This window comes from Cariama cristata, unplaced genomic scaffold (genome assembly GCF_000690535.1).
Source record: "Cariama cristata isolate BGI_N322 unplaced genomic scaffold, ASM69053v1 scaffold16418, whole genome shotgun sequence".
Taxonomy (NCBI): Eukaryota; Metazoa; Chordata; class Aves; order Cariamiformes; family Cariamidae; genus Cariama; species Cariama cristata.
The window spans coordinates 1-17987 of NW_009633015.1; the positions used below are offsets into that span (position 1 = coordinate 1).

At 38.7% G+C, this 17987-nt stretch overlaps 1 protein-coding gene across 1 annotated transcript; it reads left to right on the forward strand.

The window, feature by feature from the left end:
- Window positions 1-1562: 1562 nt before the first annotated feature.
- NAIP (NLR family, apoptosis inhibitory protein) lies at window positions 1563-17086 on the forward strand (the record flags this gene model as incomplete). The annotated part of the gene is given in 17 exon segments (XM_009706588.1): window positions 1563-1572; window positions 1575-1889; window positions 4012-4111; window positions 4578-4656; window positions 5546-5597; window positions 6864-6963; window positions 7407-7555; window positions 8231-8317; window positions 10744-11353; window positions 11431-11743; window positions 11800-11837; window positions 11839-12142; window positions 12530-12690; window positions 13402-13601; window positions 14822-14912; window positions 15588-15772; window positions 16768-17086. Coding segments are annotated over 17 exon segments (3113 nt in total), but the record flags the coding sequence as incomplete, so codon positions are not given.
- Between the last annotated feature and the right edge of the window lie 901 nt (window positions 17087-17987).

A 17987-nucleotide genomic window follows, 5' to 3' on the forward strand; every position in this document is an offset into this window, starting at 1 on the left:
TTTCCCCAAGTCAAGTCTGTTTTCCCCATGACAATAATTGCTGAGTGATCTCTCCCTGTCCTTATTTTCACCCACAAGCTTTATGTTATATTTTCTCTCTCCTGTCCAGCTGAGGAGGGAAGTGATAGAGCGGCTTTGGTGGGCACCTGGCATCCAGCCATGGTCAACCCACCACAATAATTTTTCAAAATATAACAGAACTTGAAGATTTTTACAGCTTTTGTAACACTTTTTGCCTTGGGATTTGAAAGCATCTAAATTGTTGAGCACATATTTTCTTATGAGAGGGGAATGTGATTTTTATAGCCAGTGATAAAGAGTTAAATCAGGTTGGAGATTCTGGATTTAGAATCACTTTCTTAAGGATTAATTTGTTTCGTAAATGTTGTAAATCTCTCAAGATTCTTCAATTATTTCATAAAACAAAGCAAAGCTCTTTGGAGGTGTGGGGAGCAGAATGTGTCTACATGGAGCTGAACTGTTGGCATGTTTGCTGCATTCTAAACCACCGCATGGCAAAATATTTCCTATGATTGTCTTACCACAGTACTAATAACAACAAAAAGTTATTACTTCTACAAGATAAGCTGTATTTGAGAAGACTAGTGTAAATACCAAACGTTTAATAAAACCACTTTATTGGAGAGAAGTATTGACAGTATGAGTTTGGTAATAAATTTCATTGCCAAATTGATTTCATTTTGTGATGATGAAATCCCAGTTCCTTTTCACAAAGGATTATGCAATTCCTACTAGTCACTACTTATATTGAAAACAGTTGAAATTTAAAAATACTGCAATAAAACAATTGCTTGCTTTGATTTTTTTTTTTCCTATTTCTCACTTCTACTTTCCATCTTCTATTTGGCATTGTATATTTTGCCATGTATTTTTTTCCTACTTTAAGGAGAAATTTAAAATGTACTAGCAACATTCCATTATGGCTTTGAGATAGAAGAATTGAGATGATAGCGCCGTGTTGGTTTACTTGAGGCCATTCTAGGTTTTTAAGCTACAGGATGAAGCTCTTAGGTTCTGCCAATCACCTGTGTCACCTTGCTTAAATCTCACCTATTATGGCTTCCCCTCCATTTCGGTTGTAAAGGCTTGAGGATAGTTTCTGTTGTCATTATAAGGGCAGTGGCCAATCAGAGTTTGCAGAACTCTCAATTTGGTTAGTCAGATTTAATAGTACACCTATTTATACCAACTCTACAGTCACCTTATCTCTTCTTAGTAAGGTGAAATCAAATGTTTATAACCTGTAGAAACCATCTTATTAAGGTAACAGAGGTGATGACTGAATGTTACCTGAAAGATGTGGGTAATATAATTTGATAATTTTCCTTGTCTTTTCAGAAAATATCTGCCAAAGAGGACCATACAGTGGAGATAAATGACAATGAAATACATGAGCTGAATCCTGCTGCATTGCAAGCTCGTTTCCCATGTGAGGCCTTGGACAACTATAGAAGAGTTACAAGCCTACCATGAGAAGTGAACGCAATAGATTAACGTCGTTCCTATCCTATACATCTCATTCATCATGACCTTTGACAGAAATGGCAGCTGCCGGTTTTATCACATGCTTGTTAAATCCAGTGTGCAGTGTTTTTGCTGTCGATTAGTTCTATTTACCATGAAGGTTAGATGTGCCCCATACAAACAGCAGAAGAAATTTTGTCCCACTTGTGAATTTGTTCTGGGCAAAGAGGTAGGTAATATTTCAAAGTATGGCATACGTGTTCAGAAGTTGGAGAAGAACCCAGCAGAGCATGCCTGCAGGTACAATGTGGAGGATGCGAGGCTGCAGTCCTTTGACGGATGGCCATTCTATGCCAGAGAAACAAAGCCCGATTTGCTTGCCAGAGCTGGGTTTTTCTTTGCAGGTAATTGGAAGTGATGCTTGGAGGGATTTCTATTTTCATTTATAAAACGATGCGAGTCTACTTCCAATATTTTAATGGATATAATGTTTTTTTTCATGCTGCTCATCATTTTGTGATGTATTGTATCCCCCGTAAATGCTTTCTTTCCCAGGCTGCAGGACATAGGCAACTCAACTGTTCCTTATGCGGAAGATGTTCCACATTTTTGGTCATCCTTGCTGCTGTTCCCTGCACCTTTTCCTGTTCTAATATAGTATCTTTTGGGTTGAGGGGACCTCAATCACATGCACTGTTTAAGATGAGAAGTAATCATGAGTTTGTATAGTCGTATTATTATACTTGTTTCTGCCTGTTTGTCTGTAACAGGTGCCAGGCTTACAGATCTAGTGTCTCTTCCTCTCCCCCAAAGGTGCAGACTGCTTTTGAAAGATTAGCTTTATGTTTTCCCTGCTCAGCCATAATCTATTGCATAATTGCTTTGATTTTGGATCAACCTTCTGCTTTATTGCCCCCCTGCCCCCAGTTTAGAAAATGGGAATCTCGTTGAACTCCTCTGCAGTGAACATTAATGCAAATACTGCAGAGAATGCCACTTCAAGTCCTGTGCAATTGCATTTTCCCCTTTGAACAGTTCTTTTATAGCCTGGTTAGCAGTTGGCTCTACCAGCTGTCATCACTGGATTTTTGTTCCTGCTATCTCGAAGAAGGTTTAGATTCCTTTAGCTTGTTACTCTTGGACCTTTTTTTTTTCCCCAGCCTGCCTGATTTTATTTTCACACTTCATGTGCCAGAGCTTTCAAGCCTTCTGTTTTCTTTGCTCAAAAGCTTTAGCTTTTTGAATGATGCCTTCTTAATTCTTGTAATCTGATGTATTTTCCTATCAGTCATACTCTTTCCTGTAACTTTTTGTAAGTCTTTTCTAATAAATAGCACACACTGGTGTTGCACTTCCACTAAAACATATTTCAGGAAACTCTCAAATGACTGTGAGAGAATTGTTGGAGGTTTTTGGTTTGGATTTTTTTTTTATTGGTTGGTTTTATTTAGTCAGCCATTTCAGCTTCCTTACTGTTACATAGTTCCCGTTTTTGAAGTAGTAAGGGGATGTTGAGGGTGTGGGGGGATGTTGCATCTAAGTAAATTACAATCATGGTTACACGGTGACACTTCCACTATGAGATTTTGAGCTCCTCTCATTGCGTTTCTCAACACCAAGTCACATCATCTGGTAGACTTGCTAACCAATTGCCCGATGAAATTATGCCCTGATAGCCTCTTAAAAAAAAGTCCTCTCTACTTTGCATCTCAAGGTGTTATCTGTGCAGTTCACTTGGGGGATAACTGGAGTCACTGGGTACAATTCTATTTCTTGCCCACAGTGCCTCTCATTTCTTTGCGCATTACGTACTCAGTTTTGTCCTCCTGGCTGATTGGCTGGTAATATGGACCAAGAACTGTATTATTCCAATAGAGGCCTGAAATTCCAGTCCATAGAAAATCTTTGCTTTTTGTTGGTTTGATTTTGTTCTAAGATATCATTAAGACCTGATAGTCCTTTTCCTTCTAGCATTGTTTACTCAATTTTCCCTGAATATTTTATAAACTGGCATTACAGTATTTGACTGACTTGTCTTTCTTCCACCATGTCTATGCTGACTATCAATATGTTAACCTAGGGACAGAAATTCCAGTTCTCTCATCTTATTCTGTTGGTTTCTAGAATTATTCATTTACTTAGCTTTTATAAATAAACTGACTAGCTAGAATGCAAAATTTAAAAAATAGCCAACAAAAAAGAGAAATTTATTCTACTAAGCCTGTACAATTTGTCAGATAACTCTGAAGTTCTATTTTGATGGAAAGATCTACCTCATATTTTCACTTTTGGATCTGCACCAGGTTTAGACCCAGACTGACCCAACTGAAATTAAAGAGAAATCTAAGCAGTTTTGTAAACCTTTTTAGTTTCAGTTGCTATAATCTAAGAAAAAGGGTTCCCTTAGCTACAAATTTTGTACTGATTATATACACTGGTATACTCGTGGTCAGGTGGCTAGAGTGTGAGCAAGTAAAACACAGAAATGTGTGATTATCTCTGAGATCTGTAACACCCTACATGCAGGCAAGAAAGATACAATGCAGTGTTTTGCTTGTGGTGGATGTCTGGGAAATTGGGAAGAGGATGATAAGCCTTGGAGAGAACATGCTAAATGGTTTCTCAAGTTGACTGACTGTCCTAGAAATATTTCTATATGTACAAAAAGATTGATTTGTTTTGGTATCACTTTTTTTCGTCAGCAATGATGCTGGAAAGCAAACAGAAAACCTCCACATTTTTGTCTTCAAGGCTGTTATATTCACACAATAGATTTCAGCAGACTTTTATTCCTGAGAGCTGAATAGTATAAGTCTGCTACCCCTAACCCTATTATTATTCTATATATATTGTTTTACATACTTTCTAAAGACCTCCCATGGACTCTTCATTGAGTGAAAGCCAGCTGATTATTTGCTCAGATAGTCACTATGTTACATGAACAATGCTGACAGCACCAAAAAGTTTGCCGTTGTTTCATTGTCTTTCTGTTCTGAAAAATCCTGAGTATGCACCTCTTAATAACTGAAACATGCTTCCAGAATTTTAATTGGAATTAATGCTTAGGAATAATGTTTTGGGTTTTTTTATAGATGTGAATTCCTTCAAAGTAGGAAATCAAGTGAGGAAATTAAAAAGTACATTGAAACCTACAGTGGATTTGTTGGAGAGGTGATAATCTTATAATCTATTTCAATCTTCCTTTATGGTGGAATACACCCCAAGCAGGCACTATCTGGGACTTGAAGATAGGCACATTAGGCCTTGATCCTGATTTCCACCCTCTTTCTCCTAAAAATCCCCGCAGCAACCCAAAAGCTGTATATAATTATGTATGTAATTAACACTATGCACTCTAGGTGGAGTTTGTTTCATGTAAATTTATTTTGAGGTGTGCATCCACAGTGCTTGCCTAGGCAGGACCTAGGTAGTCCGTTGATGAAAAGCCACATACCTCTAATTGGTATTTATCCTACTTGAAGGCAGACGGATGAATTAACTCCTCTTGGCACCTATATGTATTTATTGATTATTAGGAAGATTGTAGGCGAGTATGCTAAACTAAGCACTTCTGCATGGCTGAATTCAGGTTAGGTGAACTCGACCCTGCCAGCTTGTCTTGTATGACTTCTTCTTTGTTTGGGGAACTTACTTTCATCAGAAAAAACGCAATATATGTAAGATCTTTCATGGTTAAAACCCCCATGCCTCAAAAATCTCAAAAAATCTGGAAGCTAAACACATTAGCTGATGTAAGATGAGAGGATGGCAAGTATTGCTTGGAAAACACTATCTCAGATATCTTAGCATCAGTGCTATCTTTCTTTCTTTAGAGCTGCTAGTGTCTGAGGAGATCCATTTCTTCTCATTAATAGCAACCTGTCATTAGACAATTCTGTTTCAGAAAATTCTGTCTCTCAAACTGAAAGCATTTAAAGTGTTGATACTTACTACTAGCCTTCTTTATATAGTACGGTTATTTGTTTAGTTTAGCTGAAGAGTGAAATGATAATAGAATGCGTAATAGAAATAAGTATTAATTTTTAATTTTCTGCTTTAGGAGGGGCATTTCACAGCTTCCTTTATCAAGGAGACTTTACTTACTGCAACAGGTAAAAAAATAGAATATACTGATTGTTAGATTTTCATTAGAAAATAATGCCTTCATATTTTTATTGTACATCACCATTGACAATGAAAGCCTCTCCAGATTGTTGCTTTTATTTTTTTTCAGCAGATTACATGTGTGAAAAATTATTAGTTCTGTATTTCTGAAATTTTTAGCAGAAGTAAAAATTTGTTCTTCATAGAAGCTAAGTATAAAAGGTGCTCACTTGCCTTTGCCTGAGTGAGACAGAGGTGAAAAATAAATGAAACCTGAAGGCTTTGAAAGGAAAAAAGAGATTTTCATCTGTACTATAAATCAAGAATATACATTTATAATTAACTGAAAGATACAGTTCTATAATAGTGTTTTTGCTTTGCTGTAAGCCTGAAATATTTGCAATTTAGTTGTGTACCTGCTTTGGAGAATTTGATAGCAGGCTAAAGCTTTCCTAACTAACTAAGTTATCTCTGGTTGCAAAAGCAATCTTGTCTTGAACTTCTTTGAGGATGAAGGAGTTTGGACTCTTCTAAAACTTGGCCAGCAGCAGCCTGTGTGGAAGCCACTGCTCTTGAGAATTTGATAGCAGGCTAAAGCTTTCCTAACTAACTAATAAGTTATCTCTGGTTGCAAAGGCAATCTTGTCTTGAACTTCTTTGAGGATGGAGTTTGGACTCTTCTAAAACTTGGCCAGCAGAAGCCTGTGTGGAAGCCACTGCTCTTGCTAAAGCCAGGTGTTTTTATATGGGTTTGAACCAAATTTGTTAGCTATACAAACATAGGACAAGTAAAAGATCCGCTTACCAATGCAGGTGGGACAGAGGTTCAAGACAGACTTGCTACCTAATTAAAATCTTGCTTTACCTTTCAGTAAGGAGAGTAATGCAGCTGCAAAATCAGAAATTATTTTGTAAAAGTCAGAGCAAAGGAAGTGAAATGAAATGACCCTGTCTGAGGTGGAAGTCAGAGCAAAGATTTGCAAGGAGGATATGTTTTTAGAAAGGAGAAAGCATTTATCTGGGCACTCATCTATTAATTTATCTGTTGTTACTAAAAGGACAATAATGGCACATCTCTCAATTCTGTGGCTTTTTATTTTCCTTGATTTATTACTTGTGATTTAAAAGCATGTAATTCCAGTATCAGATGGAGGCCACTGAAGTAAACTCATGAAACAACTGCGTTGGTGTAGTTTTTGTGCTGCTGGCATGTTAGTAAGGAAAAAAAATCATGTACATGACCATTTTTGATGTGCATAATTTCTTGCTTGCAGGAGAAGGCAACAGGGTACAGTGCTTCAACTGTGCAGGTTACTGACAGGAATGGGAAGAAGGTGAAGATCCTATGGAAGAACATGCAAAATGGTTCCCTGAGTGAGTGACAGAGTATTTTAAGACAATTTTCTGCTGTGTGATGAAAGTTGCCATACATGTTTGCAGTTGTTTTTTTAATACTACTTTAGATGTAGATAAATAACTATATGTTTCTTGAGCGTATAGGACATAGTGCTACTGTGAAAACTCTTTTTTAATTAATGTTTAAATTTAGAAATAAAGTGAAAGTTTCCAAACAAAAGGAATGTTTGTGAAATAGCTCCATCTTTCTGCCAAATGTAAGCAACTGAAGTAACGCATTGCACTACAGGCTGTGCCTTTTGAAAATACCATTCTAGTTCCATCAGCTTGGAAGTACTTGGAAAGTCACTGGAAGAGCAACCAAAGAGCCCATTGACATTACAGTCTGCACAGGTTTGCACTTGTCTGCACTATTTGCTGTTATTGAAGCAGTTTTTGTGCCTTGTGATTTTAAACGATAGTTGCAGTTCCAGGGAGCCTCTGCGTGTGTGTGCACAGAATGAGCAGCAAAGGCAACTTATTGTAATTTGTCATCCCAGACAAACTTTTGAATGCACCACGTTTCAGATGCTGTTGAATGGGTACGGTGTATGTGATTTACATCAGCATGGTACAGGCAACAGCCCTCTGCCTCTCTAAAGGTGCTTCTGAGCCCTGTGGCTCAGGTACCTGTGGTGTTCAAACGCGTATGCCCAAACAGCAGTTGCTTGCCTGCAGGCATTGACCCAGGTTGTGGAGAAAGCATCTCTGCAGGGCAGCTACTGGCAATCAGCTTTTCAGTAATTAACAGCAATCATCCTTTGCTGGCAAATTGTAATATGTGCAACAGCACCTGGCCTCCTGGGCTGCTCTGTCTGTAGCAAAGTACCCCAGCTCGGGGTGCTGGGCACAGCTGTGGGAACCACAGGGCTCTTGCAGAGGGGCTGGTGGGAGGGAGAAAGCTGAGTCCCATTTTGTTGGACTGCAGGAAGCTAGTGAGGAGGTTTTATGTAGAACGTGTTATTGTGGGAGATCTCAGAGCTCCTCTCTTGGGTTGGGTTGTTCAGGCACCTTGAGGATATACACAACTGAGAAGTACAAAGTGATTATTTATTCGCTAACTCATGCAAAAGATAGATGGGATGTTACAAGCTCTGAGGCTGAGCATTAGCATGCTCACCATCCTGCCCAGGCAAACAGAGGGTCTCTGCTGGGTAGGCAGGTGGCAGAGTCCTCTGGCCATCAGCCGCCCAGTCTTGCCCTGCTCTGTCTGCCTGTAGCCCTATCTTCCCTGTGTCTCTTGCAGGCTGTCTCACGGTTTTTTCTCGGCACTCTGCATCCTGCATCAAGGTTATGCATCCGTGTCCTGTTGGAACGGGGCCTCATATCCTTGGTAGGCAGGTAGCAAAACCCTGGGATGGAAGAAGCTTACGGCGGGAAGACAGCAAGTGAGAGAGGAAAGTAAAGGGACGTTATGGCTGAGGTCCTGCTTCTGGGAAGAGTAAAAGAATTTTGCTAGTGTTGAAAAATACAGAGCTAGTACTCCATCTGTTGTAAATTGCCCTTGCAGCTGCTGGTGCTTTCTGATACCTGAGCAACTCAGTTTGAACTAAATAATAAATACCTAAAAGAGTACAACTGGATTTATTTTTATTCTAGCAAACTCCCTGTAAAGTAAATCTTGAAGAGAATGCAACCCAACATTCTGTAGGACCTGGCAAGTACTGTGCAGCTTCACTTGAAAGGGTGGCAGTGTTGAATTTACATTTTAGTTTGAGAGGATTGCTAACGGTTTTCTGGATTTGGCCCTTAGTTTGTCAGATGAAACTTTCATTGAAGTAAGGATTGAGTTAGGACTTATGGATTGTCCATATATAGGGACAACAAATAGTAGAGAATCTGTCAGCTACAGCTTGCTTTTGTAATCTGTGAGTATGAACCAATCCCTTATCAGATGAAAGTCACTTCTGTGCAGACGAGGCATGTAAGCAAACTAAATTATTTTGTGACAATACGGTATGATTTTTTTTCATTCATGTTTTGGAAAATTGCAAATGTATATCAACTGTGTACTTCATATTATAGGTACATGCTTCTAGATACAAAAGAAATGAAGTTGGGATAACCTTCCACTATCTTTTGCTTCTGATGCTTCATTTTTCAAAATATTATAGACATTTCAAAGGAGTGGTTTTGTTGATACATGTATGTGGATTTCTGAGGGAAGAGTTCACACACAATGAGTTTGCACTGAGTTGAGTTGCTGCAGAACAGTAGAATCATAGAATCATTTGGGCTGGAAGGGACCTTTAGAGGTCATCTAGTCAAATCCCCCTGTGGTGAGCAGGGACATCTCCAACTCGATAAGGTTTCTCAGAGCCCCATCCAGCCTGACCTTGAATGCCTCCAGGGATGGGGCTTCCACCATCTCTCTGGGCAACCTGTTCCAGTTCTTCACTACCCTCATTGTAACGAATTTTTTCCTTATGTCAAGTCTAAAGTACTGATGTGCAAGCACAGAGTCAATAACTCAAAAGTAAATTTGCTATAGTGGTACTGCCCAGACACTTTCTTCGGCAGCCGTCTGTTAATCCAAAAATGGCTATTACTGCTGCCCAGAAATGTCAAAATTATTTGGGGTGTATGTATGAGTTGGAGGCATTTTGTAATTTTTGAAGGCACTAAAAGCACAATTTAGAACTCTGAAAGCCTAACAATAGTTTTAAACTTCATAGTACTGAAGTGGTGGAGGGAACAATAAGAGTCATAGTTTGTTGTTTCTTTATATTCACCATTGTGTACAACTCCATTTTACTGAAGATGACTGGAGCTGTTTCTGGTAGGAAGTCTAGTTTCCCCAGGCTATGACATAAGTATACCCTATCTTGTCTAAAGTTCCTCAGAAATGGACCGTTCTGGTGTCATCTCTCAGTGAAGTGCAGAAAGAGCCAGTGAGCGTTTCTGGGGTTCATTGTACTTTTGTTGAATATGCAAAGAATAAAATGGTGCTGCTCCATCTGAGATAACAGATTACTGTGGGCTTTTTTAGCAATATGTATACTGCATATCTGTATAATTACATTGATGTAAAAGTACATTTACCTTGTTTCAGCTGTTCAGAAATACCAAAGTACAGCCCCCACACATTCATTTTGAGGTGGATTATCTGTTTTGTGGATAAACTGTACTATGGGCACAGATAACATGACTGGCTCTAGCCAGAATCGATGCACTATACCAGAACTTAGAAATCCTGGCAGAGCAAGAGCTTTAGAGAGCATGGTATAGGGAGTCAGTGGCTCTGTAGGAAGCTAGTCTTGGTCCAGAAAGGATGTTTAGGTCAAGTTTAACACTACTTTGTCTGCATGGTGCTGGCTGAATGTGTCTTCACCACTCTCTGAGCCTGCTTGTGAGGCTGGCAATTCAGTTGTTTATTGACACAGTGCTGCATCTCAGCTAATTATTCTTTCCAGACCATGGAAGGGTAGGGATCCTTGCACTGAAATACCAGCTGGTCTCTGCACAGAGCGAAGTCAGGTCCAGTAGAGCATTTTAGCTCAAGTTTATCACTTGATTACTTGCTACATAGAAACTAACCCCACATTAAACCAGATGAGTGCAAACCCAAAGTAGGAGTAGGACAAAGGCAAACTGTGGGAACTTGGTTTATCCAGAAGAAGTAGTACAATTTTTTTCTGTTATCTAGAAAATCTCAGGTTCTTATTAGTCCAATTTAATGGACAGCTGACTATATTTAACTTTTGTGTACAGAATCCACTGTTCCCTAGGTTTTGCTATTTAATATCATTCTTTTTGCAGAAGTGACACTTGTTGAAAGTCAGTGTCTTCAAGAAGCAAAGAACTTGACTCAACAACTTACAAAGGCTTACAACAATAACAGCTTCAGCAAATTGTTTTCCTTTGGGAACTCAAACCATTTGGCTATTGACTTTAAATTACTCTATGGAGATCTATCAGTTGTCTCAAAGGATATTAATGATAAGCCAATACAGCAGATCTTTTTTCATTAAATTCTTGCAAACCTTAACTCTACCATTGTGCTGGAAGGTGAAGCAGAAAGTGGAAAACCAGCATTGCTCAGGAAAATAGCTCTTCTTTGGGCCTCAGGCTGTGGCTCTGTTCTGAGCAGGTTTAAGTTTGTATTTTATCTCTCCCTGACTTACACAAGATCTAATCAGAGTATGGCTGATATTATATGCAGTCAACCAGTAGGATTTGTGAGACCATTGAGAAACAACTTAAGAGATGTAATTCTCTCACTGAAAAAACAGGTCTTACTTCTTTTGGCTAACTATAGTGAGATTAATTCAGTGCCCCACTCTGTAGAAGAATTTATACAAAGGAACCATCTCTATCAGCATTGTTTGGTTGTTGCTGTCCATACTAACAGGACAAGCGAAATTCAGAAGTATGCAACCACCACTTTGAGCATTGCAAAGTTCCCTCTATCCAGCACTCTGTACGTACTAAAGAAATCTTCTACAGTATTGACCTTGTGGACCAGCTTCTCTTTATGCTGGAGTTTGAAAAGCCTATGCAGACCATTCTAAAGACACCACTTTTTATGAAGTCTCTCACTGTGTATTGGGTACAGCACCCAAAGGGTAACATAAGCAGTGATAAGCCTATTTTTAAAGCCTATCTGCTCTATCACTTACTAAAATACAGCAAAGAAAGAGAACACGTACTGGCTATGTTTTTGTCATGTGGTGATCTTGCCTTAACCGGTCTTTTTAAGCCATCCTTTGACTTCATGGAGTCTGATCTGTTTGAAGCAGGAGTTCATGGAGATGAAGCTGTAGGTTGGGTTTACTGAGCAAATTTCCTGTTCAAAGCCTTCACCCACTTTATAAATTCTTTCACCCCTTGTTCCAGAAGTTTCTTGCAGAGATGAGTGAGTGAGCTCCTGGTTTCTGATGAAGGCAGGAAACTGGAGCAAGGGCTGCAGCACTTGCAGCAAATTAACACATTTAGAAAGGTTGCTGGGCGCTATAATTCTTTATTGGTTTACACTTGCAGCGTTTCTTCCAAAGCAGTCCCCCAGATTATATCCTATTTTTTTTGATTGGTTGACTGCAAGGAGTCCTTGGAAAGCCAATCAGAAAATGATGAGCATCTGCAGCACCATTCAGACCTTCCAATAAGAATGTTCTTCATTGACCAGTTAAGTTTTATTGATCCAAAGCTGCTTCTTCCAGTATTTACTGGACTTCACTACCTCTGTGGTTTATGATAGTAATACTGTCTTTATGTGTGCCCCAATCATTTTTCGGTTCCTAAGAGGCAAAGATATTTTGTTAAAATGCAGGTTTTTTTCAAGATTACCCAGAATCTCTGTCTCTACCCAGTAGTTTTCAGGTTGCAGTAGAAGGAAGTGAAGGCAAACAAAAATAATTTAATGTATCTGAAATAGATGTTTGCTATTCTTCACTGGAGATGCCAGCAACTGACTGGGATTACACTCCTGTGTTTACACTTTTTATTGACATGACACAAAAAAATAAGAAAAAAACATTAATAGCTTTTTTTCACTGATATGAAGACATCTACCAGACTCCATCGTGTGTTCTTTCCTACTTACAAGAGGGAAGATGCTGTGTTTGAAATGTACATTCAGCAACATAGTTCCTTTCAGGAGTCTGACCTCAGAAATTTAATGACACTGTTTTCTGTTTCTAATTATATTGAACTTCAGCTGAATAACAATCCTGGATTCACAGAAGTTATCCATCCTGCTATTGAACAGTACAAGGAACATTTTAAAAAATAAAATCTACATCATCTTAACTTCAGCATAACAGAGAACTACGTCTTTCGATGTCTTTTGTGGAATGTCTTGAGATAGAAAAAAGCCAAGTACAGCATATTGAATTTTGGTAGAATGTAATTTTTCACTCTAGTTACCTTTTTCTTCCTTTCCCCTTGGAGCCTGACAACTGAACAGTTCCACACCCATGAGTAATAAAGCTATCTTCTACCATATGCATTCAGGTGATAGGCAGCCATTCTGCATTAAGAGATTTCCATGATGGCCTCTAATTTCAGACTGTGACGTCAATACTTGTTTTTGATCTAAGAGGTGTTTGTCACTACAGAGGCAGAATTGCACTTCAGCAAAGGATACTGCAATATGGAGGACAAGCTAGCAGGCACCGACAGACACGCATTTTCTGCTTGAGGCAATCTGAGTGGGTCTGTGCTGGGCTTTCAAGATAGAATAATATTGGGCAGTGCAGGTGCATTTATGGGATCCTGTCAGGCATATGCTCAGGCTGCAAGCAGGAGAAACCGCAGCAAAGGATGGGTTAGCATGGAAGGGCAGTACTACAAGGAGGATAGGAAGCTGCAGTCAAGAGAAGGGAAGCGAAAGATGTTGGGATGTGAGATAGTGAAGCTCAGTTACAAAAACCTTGGCAAATTTTCAGAAGAACAGAAGGATTAAGCAGACCAACCCAGTCTTATTGCACTTTTGTCTGGCTTCATCACAGAACTACATTTTTCAAATTTGGACAAATTCATCTGCCTGGAGAAATTATCAGTGAGTCAATGTGAGAACTGCAATGTATTTGATACAATACTTGCTGGCTTCAAAAATCTCTATAATATACAGAAATTGTTGATGAGCAGGATGAAGCTTGAAAACAGCTCCAGGGTGGGTAAGGTGCACTTTAAAACTTTAGGTACTATATTCCGCTAGAACATGTTAATACTGGGCAGCAGTTTTAATTTCTCCTTTAACGGGCATGCAGGATCTATGAGTTGTCTTCCCATTGCTTCTGCCCTACAGCTTCTATCTTGAGTTTACCACCCCAACAAAAAAGAGCAGCTGAATATTTCAGTGCTGTGACTTTAGTGTCCTTCGTCAGTTAGTACGGAAGAATAAGCAGGACTATGCTCTTTGTTTTCCTGGAGTCAGCATTTTCCCTTCTTGCCACTCACGGTCCACTGGGATAAAGAAGAGAGGGAGCACAGTTGACAACTGAGTCCCAATCATGTGCATAGGTGCTCGGACAGGTCAATGAGCAGGTCATGACTTTTGTTTTAGCTGTCTTGTTCCAGGAAGCAGCTTACTTTTCAGTCCAAGGCCCCTAGGTAACCTATTTTTTGTATGCTATGATAATGATTACCCAGCTGTACTTCAATATGAACATACAGTACAAACCAACAACATTCAGTGAACTATACCCTCAATGTCTGGCCGTTGGATAGGGTTTTACAATGTACCTAAAACTAATAATTTTAGAGGGAAGGTGTTTAAAGAGTTTCAGTCCTGCTAAATGTTGAAAAACTGCAGTATTTTTCACATGTGAAAGAACTCAGAAGCTAATCTGTAGCAAAACTTGCATTTTACGGCCAGAATGATCCATCATGATTCTAGTTATAAAATAAAATACAGACCACCTGATTTTAACATTTAAACAGAGGAATCAAGCTGCTGCTCTCATTCATCTTCTTATCTATTTCACTTGCTTTTGTTGTAATAGAAGATGCTTCCTTCTACAGTGAAGTTCACAGGTGGAGCAAGGAGAACCTTCCTGATTTTTGACCTTTGTTCACTATACAGTGAATTTCCAGTGTTGCAACACTTTATTTTGTGGTTGAATTTATTAAGAGCTTCTAAGACCTTTCTGTTTTTCACCTGGACTGCTCCAACTACTTCAATTCTGAATCTCTTCTGGCAGCAATTTCTTCACATGAGAAATTAATAGAAATCAAGTTAACTGGGTAATTTTTAAGAGATAGAGATTTACTTTCTTTATGTAGTAATTTTTTTTATTACAGAAAACTCACTTTTTTAAAACTCAATAGTTGAGAGAAACTGCTGATTTTAAGTTCCAAGAATGATAATGTATACTTTTTTTTCCTTTCCTTGTAGCTGCTGCTCTGCCCAATTTTGTCTCTCTCAAAGTGTTGGATCTTAAAAGCCAATATTTTGATGACAAGGAAGCTTGTGAAATCTTTGATTTGTACATATTTTTCCTTTCAGCTGATCTCATTTGTTCCATTTGACAGAATTATTTTGCTTCAGGTTCTTTTGGAGATCTTAAGAAATAACTTGAACAGCTTAAATGCCATCTGAGATACTGGAGAGTATCTAGAACTATAATGTTGTATCAGGTCTCACAAAGCAGTTTATGATGACGGGCATGCATTCACATCCTTCTGAAAGGGAGAAGCTGAGTGAAATAGATGGCTGTCCTAAACTATGGAATCAGAAGTGCTCAGTACCTCTGAACTCCAAGATGCTCCCCTGCAAAAGTCATGTCTATAGGGAATAGGAAAAGGTTGAAAAGGCTTGCATTTTGGGAAGAGAGGATTCCTCTTAATTTCTTTTTCTTTCCTGTGAGTCCCTTGAGTTTAGCAACAAGGAAGATTCCTTTTATCTCTAGAGGACTCATGAGACCTTTTAGATCCTTTCTGGAGAAGTAGTTCTGCCTTTTATGTTGATGACCTTTTCAAGCTATTGAGTTACAGAGTGAAGAGATCTCTGCAACAATAGCAGGGGTGAACCAGAGGAATGAAAGCTGATAATAAACTGTTTCCCAGAATCTAAATTTAAATGCTTTTTTCACTTGACTCTGCTGTTGTCACTCATTGGCATTATAAGACTTAGGAAACGTACACTTGCTTAATCTTAACAGGAAAGGCCTTATGTCTGCAGCGTACAATTCAGGTGTTCTTCTGAACCTGGAGGAGCTCATCCTTCCTGCAGGGAAAGGAATGAGGTCTGCAGCCAAAATGATTGTGCAGCAGTGTCTACACCTGCTGTACCACAGATGCTTCTCATTTATCCTATCTCTGGACAATGACAGCCTGTTATAAATAGGTAGTTTAAAGAAGATAACTTAAAACATGAAATAACATTTCTGAATGGAGGACATACTGCTTCAGGATAAATTAATCTTCTGTTTGTATACATTACAACAATTGCAAAGTATTTGTCATTTTTAATAGGTATCATTTCTTCCTGTTTTTTCTATACACAGCGCAAAATATCTCTGCTCATCAAAGTGTATTCAGATTGCTTATATACTAGACTTTGCTGAAACATCTTTTGAAATGCCTCCTTAGTTCCTTTTGTCTGCTATAAAGCAATGATGTAAATTACAAGAAAAATAATCAGTGGAAAAAAAGACTGTCTTAAAATAGCGCTTTGTAACTTCATTCCTAGTTCTATTAGCTTATATGCCCTAGCTGTTAAAATTGTGTATTACCAAAATATTTTCTGAATTTATTACTTATTTAGCATAGTCTTAAAAATACCATCTCATATATAGGCTGGGAAAATTTCTTCTTTTGTAAGCAAATGCTACGTCTTTCATATCATCTTCCTTTATTTTGACACACATTTTAGTATATGTAGTGACTTGATGACAAAAGTCCCATCTTGTAAGTAGGCTGACTGACCATAAGGCAAGACTGAATGTGATGCTACACAGGCATAGAAGAGATTATTAAACTCAGTATCTTGCATCTGTGCAAAGCTGCTCTGGTGTTGGACCTCAAGTGGTTGCATAAGCTCATGTTGTATTTGCTTTGTTCTGCAAGAGTAGTATTCAAACATTCAAAACCACACTGGTATCTTACACTACTAAGCATTAATGTGCCTGCTAAAGTATCCTCTATTTTATCAGTCTCCTCAGTCTGAGGTATTAAAATGCTTAAATGAATTGAGTTCAAAGTTCTACTTTTTTCAGCCTAATAGCAACAACTTTGTTTAATCTTTAATGTACAACACCTCAGCTTCACTGTATTTTCATTCATGATTCATATGGGTTTGGAGCATCTTTGAATCCTTACTGATGTCTGTTTATTTTCCAGCAAAGGTTGCAAAGTGTGGAGGTTTCCAGAAGCTTGAAAAACTGTTAGTAAATCACCATGTTTCAGAAACTCGTTGGAGAAATTTCTTTAGAACACTTAATAACATGCCTGCTTTAAAAGAGGTGGACATTGGCTGTATGATCACACATCAGATCAAAGCCAGTGCATCAATAGTGACAGCTTTTGTCCAGTGTGTTTCTTGATTGCCTGGTCTTATGATAACAGTAATGATGGGTTGGCTCCTTGATGCAAAGGACCTTAAATTACTTGATATCATGAAGGAACAGGATCCTCAGTCTAGGAGTTTAAAATTAACCAGGCAATGGGTCTGGCCACTTTTGTCAATTTTTAAACACTAGAGAAGTTTGAAAGTGTTAAGGTTTGAGTTTTTTTTCTCTTCCTTCTTGTATTATGAATTATAGACTTGCATTGCAAAAAAACATATATTGTAAAATTTTTACCAGGAAGAAACATGTCAGTCTTTTCTACAGCTGAGTCAGGTTAATGTAAAAGGATCAAGGAATAGAAGACAGGATTAACCAAACTCTAAAAACCTGACTTGCTTTGCAAATCTGATTATAGATTGTATCTAAGTGATATTGTCCAAAGAAAAATGTAAAATTTTGCTTAAAGCCTATTTAAAATAAATTGTTTCTATTCAGTTCTTTTGCTTGCAATGAAATCAATTACAAGAATCACTTATAAAATGAAAATAATAAAACCCTTTATGGTTGGGACTGCAATAAAAATAATCAAAGAATAACAGAATGGTCAGGGTTAGAAGAGACCTCTGGAAATCATCCAGTCCAACTCCCGTGCCAAAGCAGGTTCACCTCTACTGGGTGCCACTGAAAAGAGTCTGGCCTCATCCCCTTGACACCCACCCTTAAGGTATTTATGAGCATTGATGAGATCCCCTCTCAGTGCTCTCTTCTCCAGGCTGAGCAGACCCAGTTCCCTCAGCCTTTCCTCAGAAGGGAGATGCTCCAGTCCCCTCATCATCTTCGTTGCCCTCTGCTGGACTCTCTCCAGTAGTTCTTTGTCTTTCTTGAACTGGGGAGCCCAGAGCTGGACACAGTACTCCAGATGTGAACTCACCAGGGCAGAGCAGAGGGGGAGGAGAACCTCCCTCGACCTGCTGGCCACACTCTTCCTAATGCACCTCAAGATACCATTGGCCCCCTACAGGGACACATTGCTGGCTCATGGTGAACTTGTTG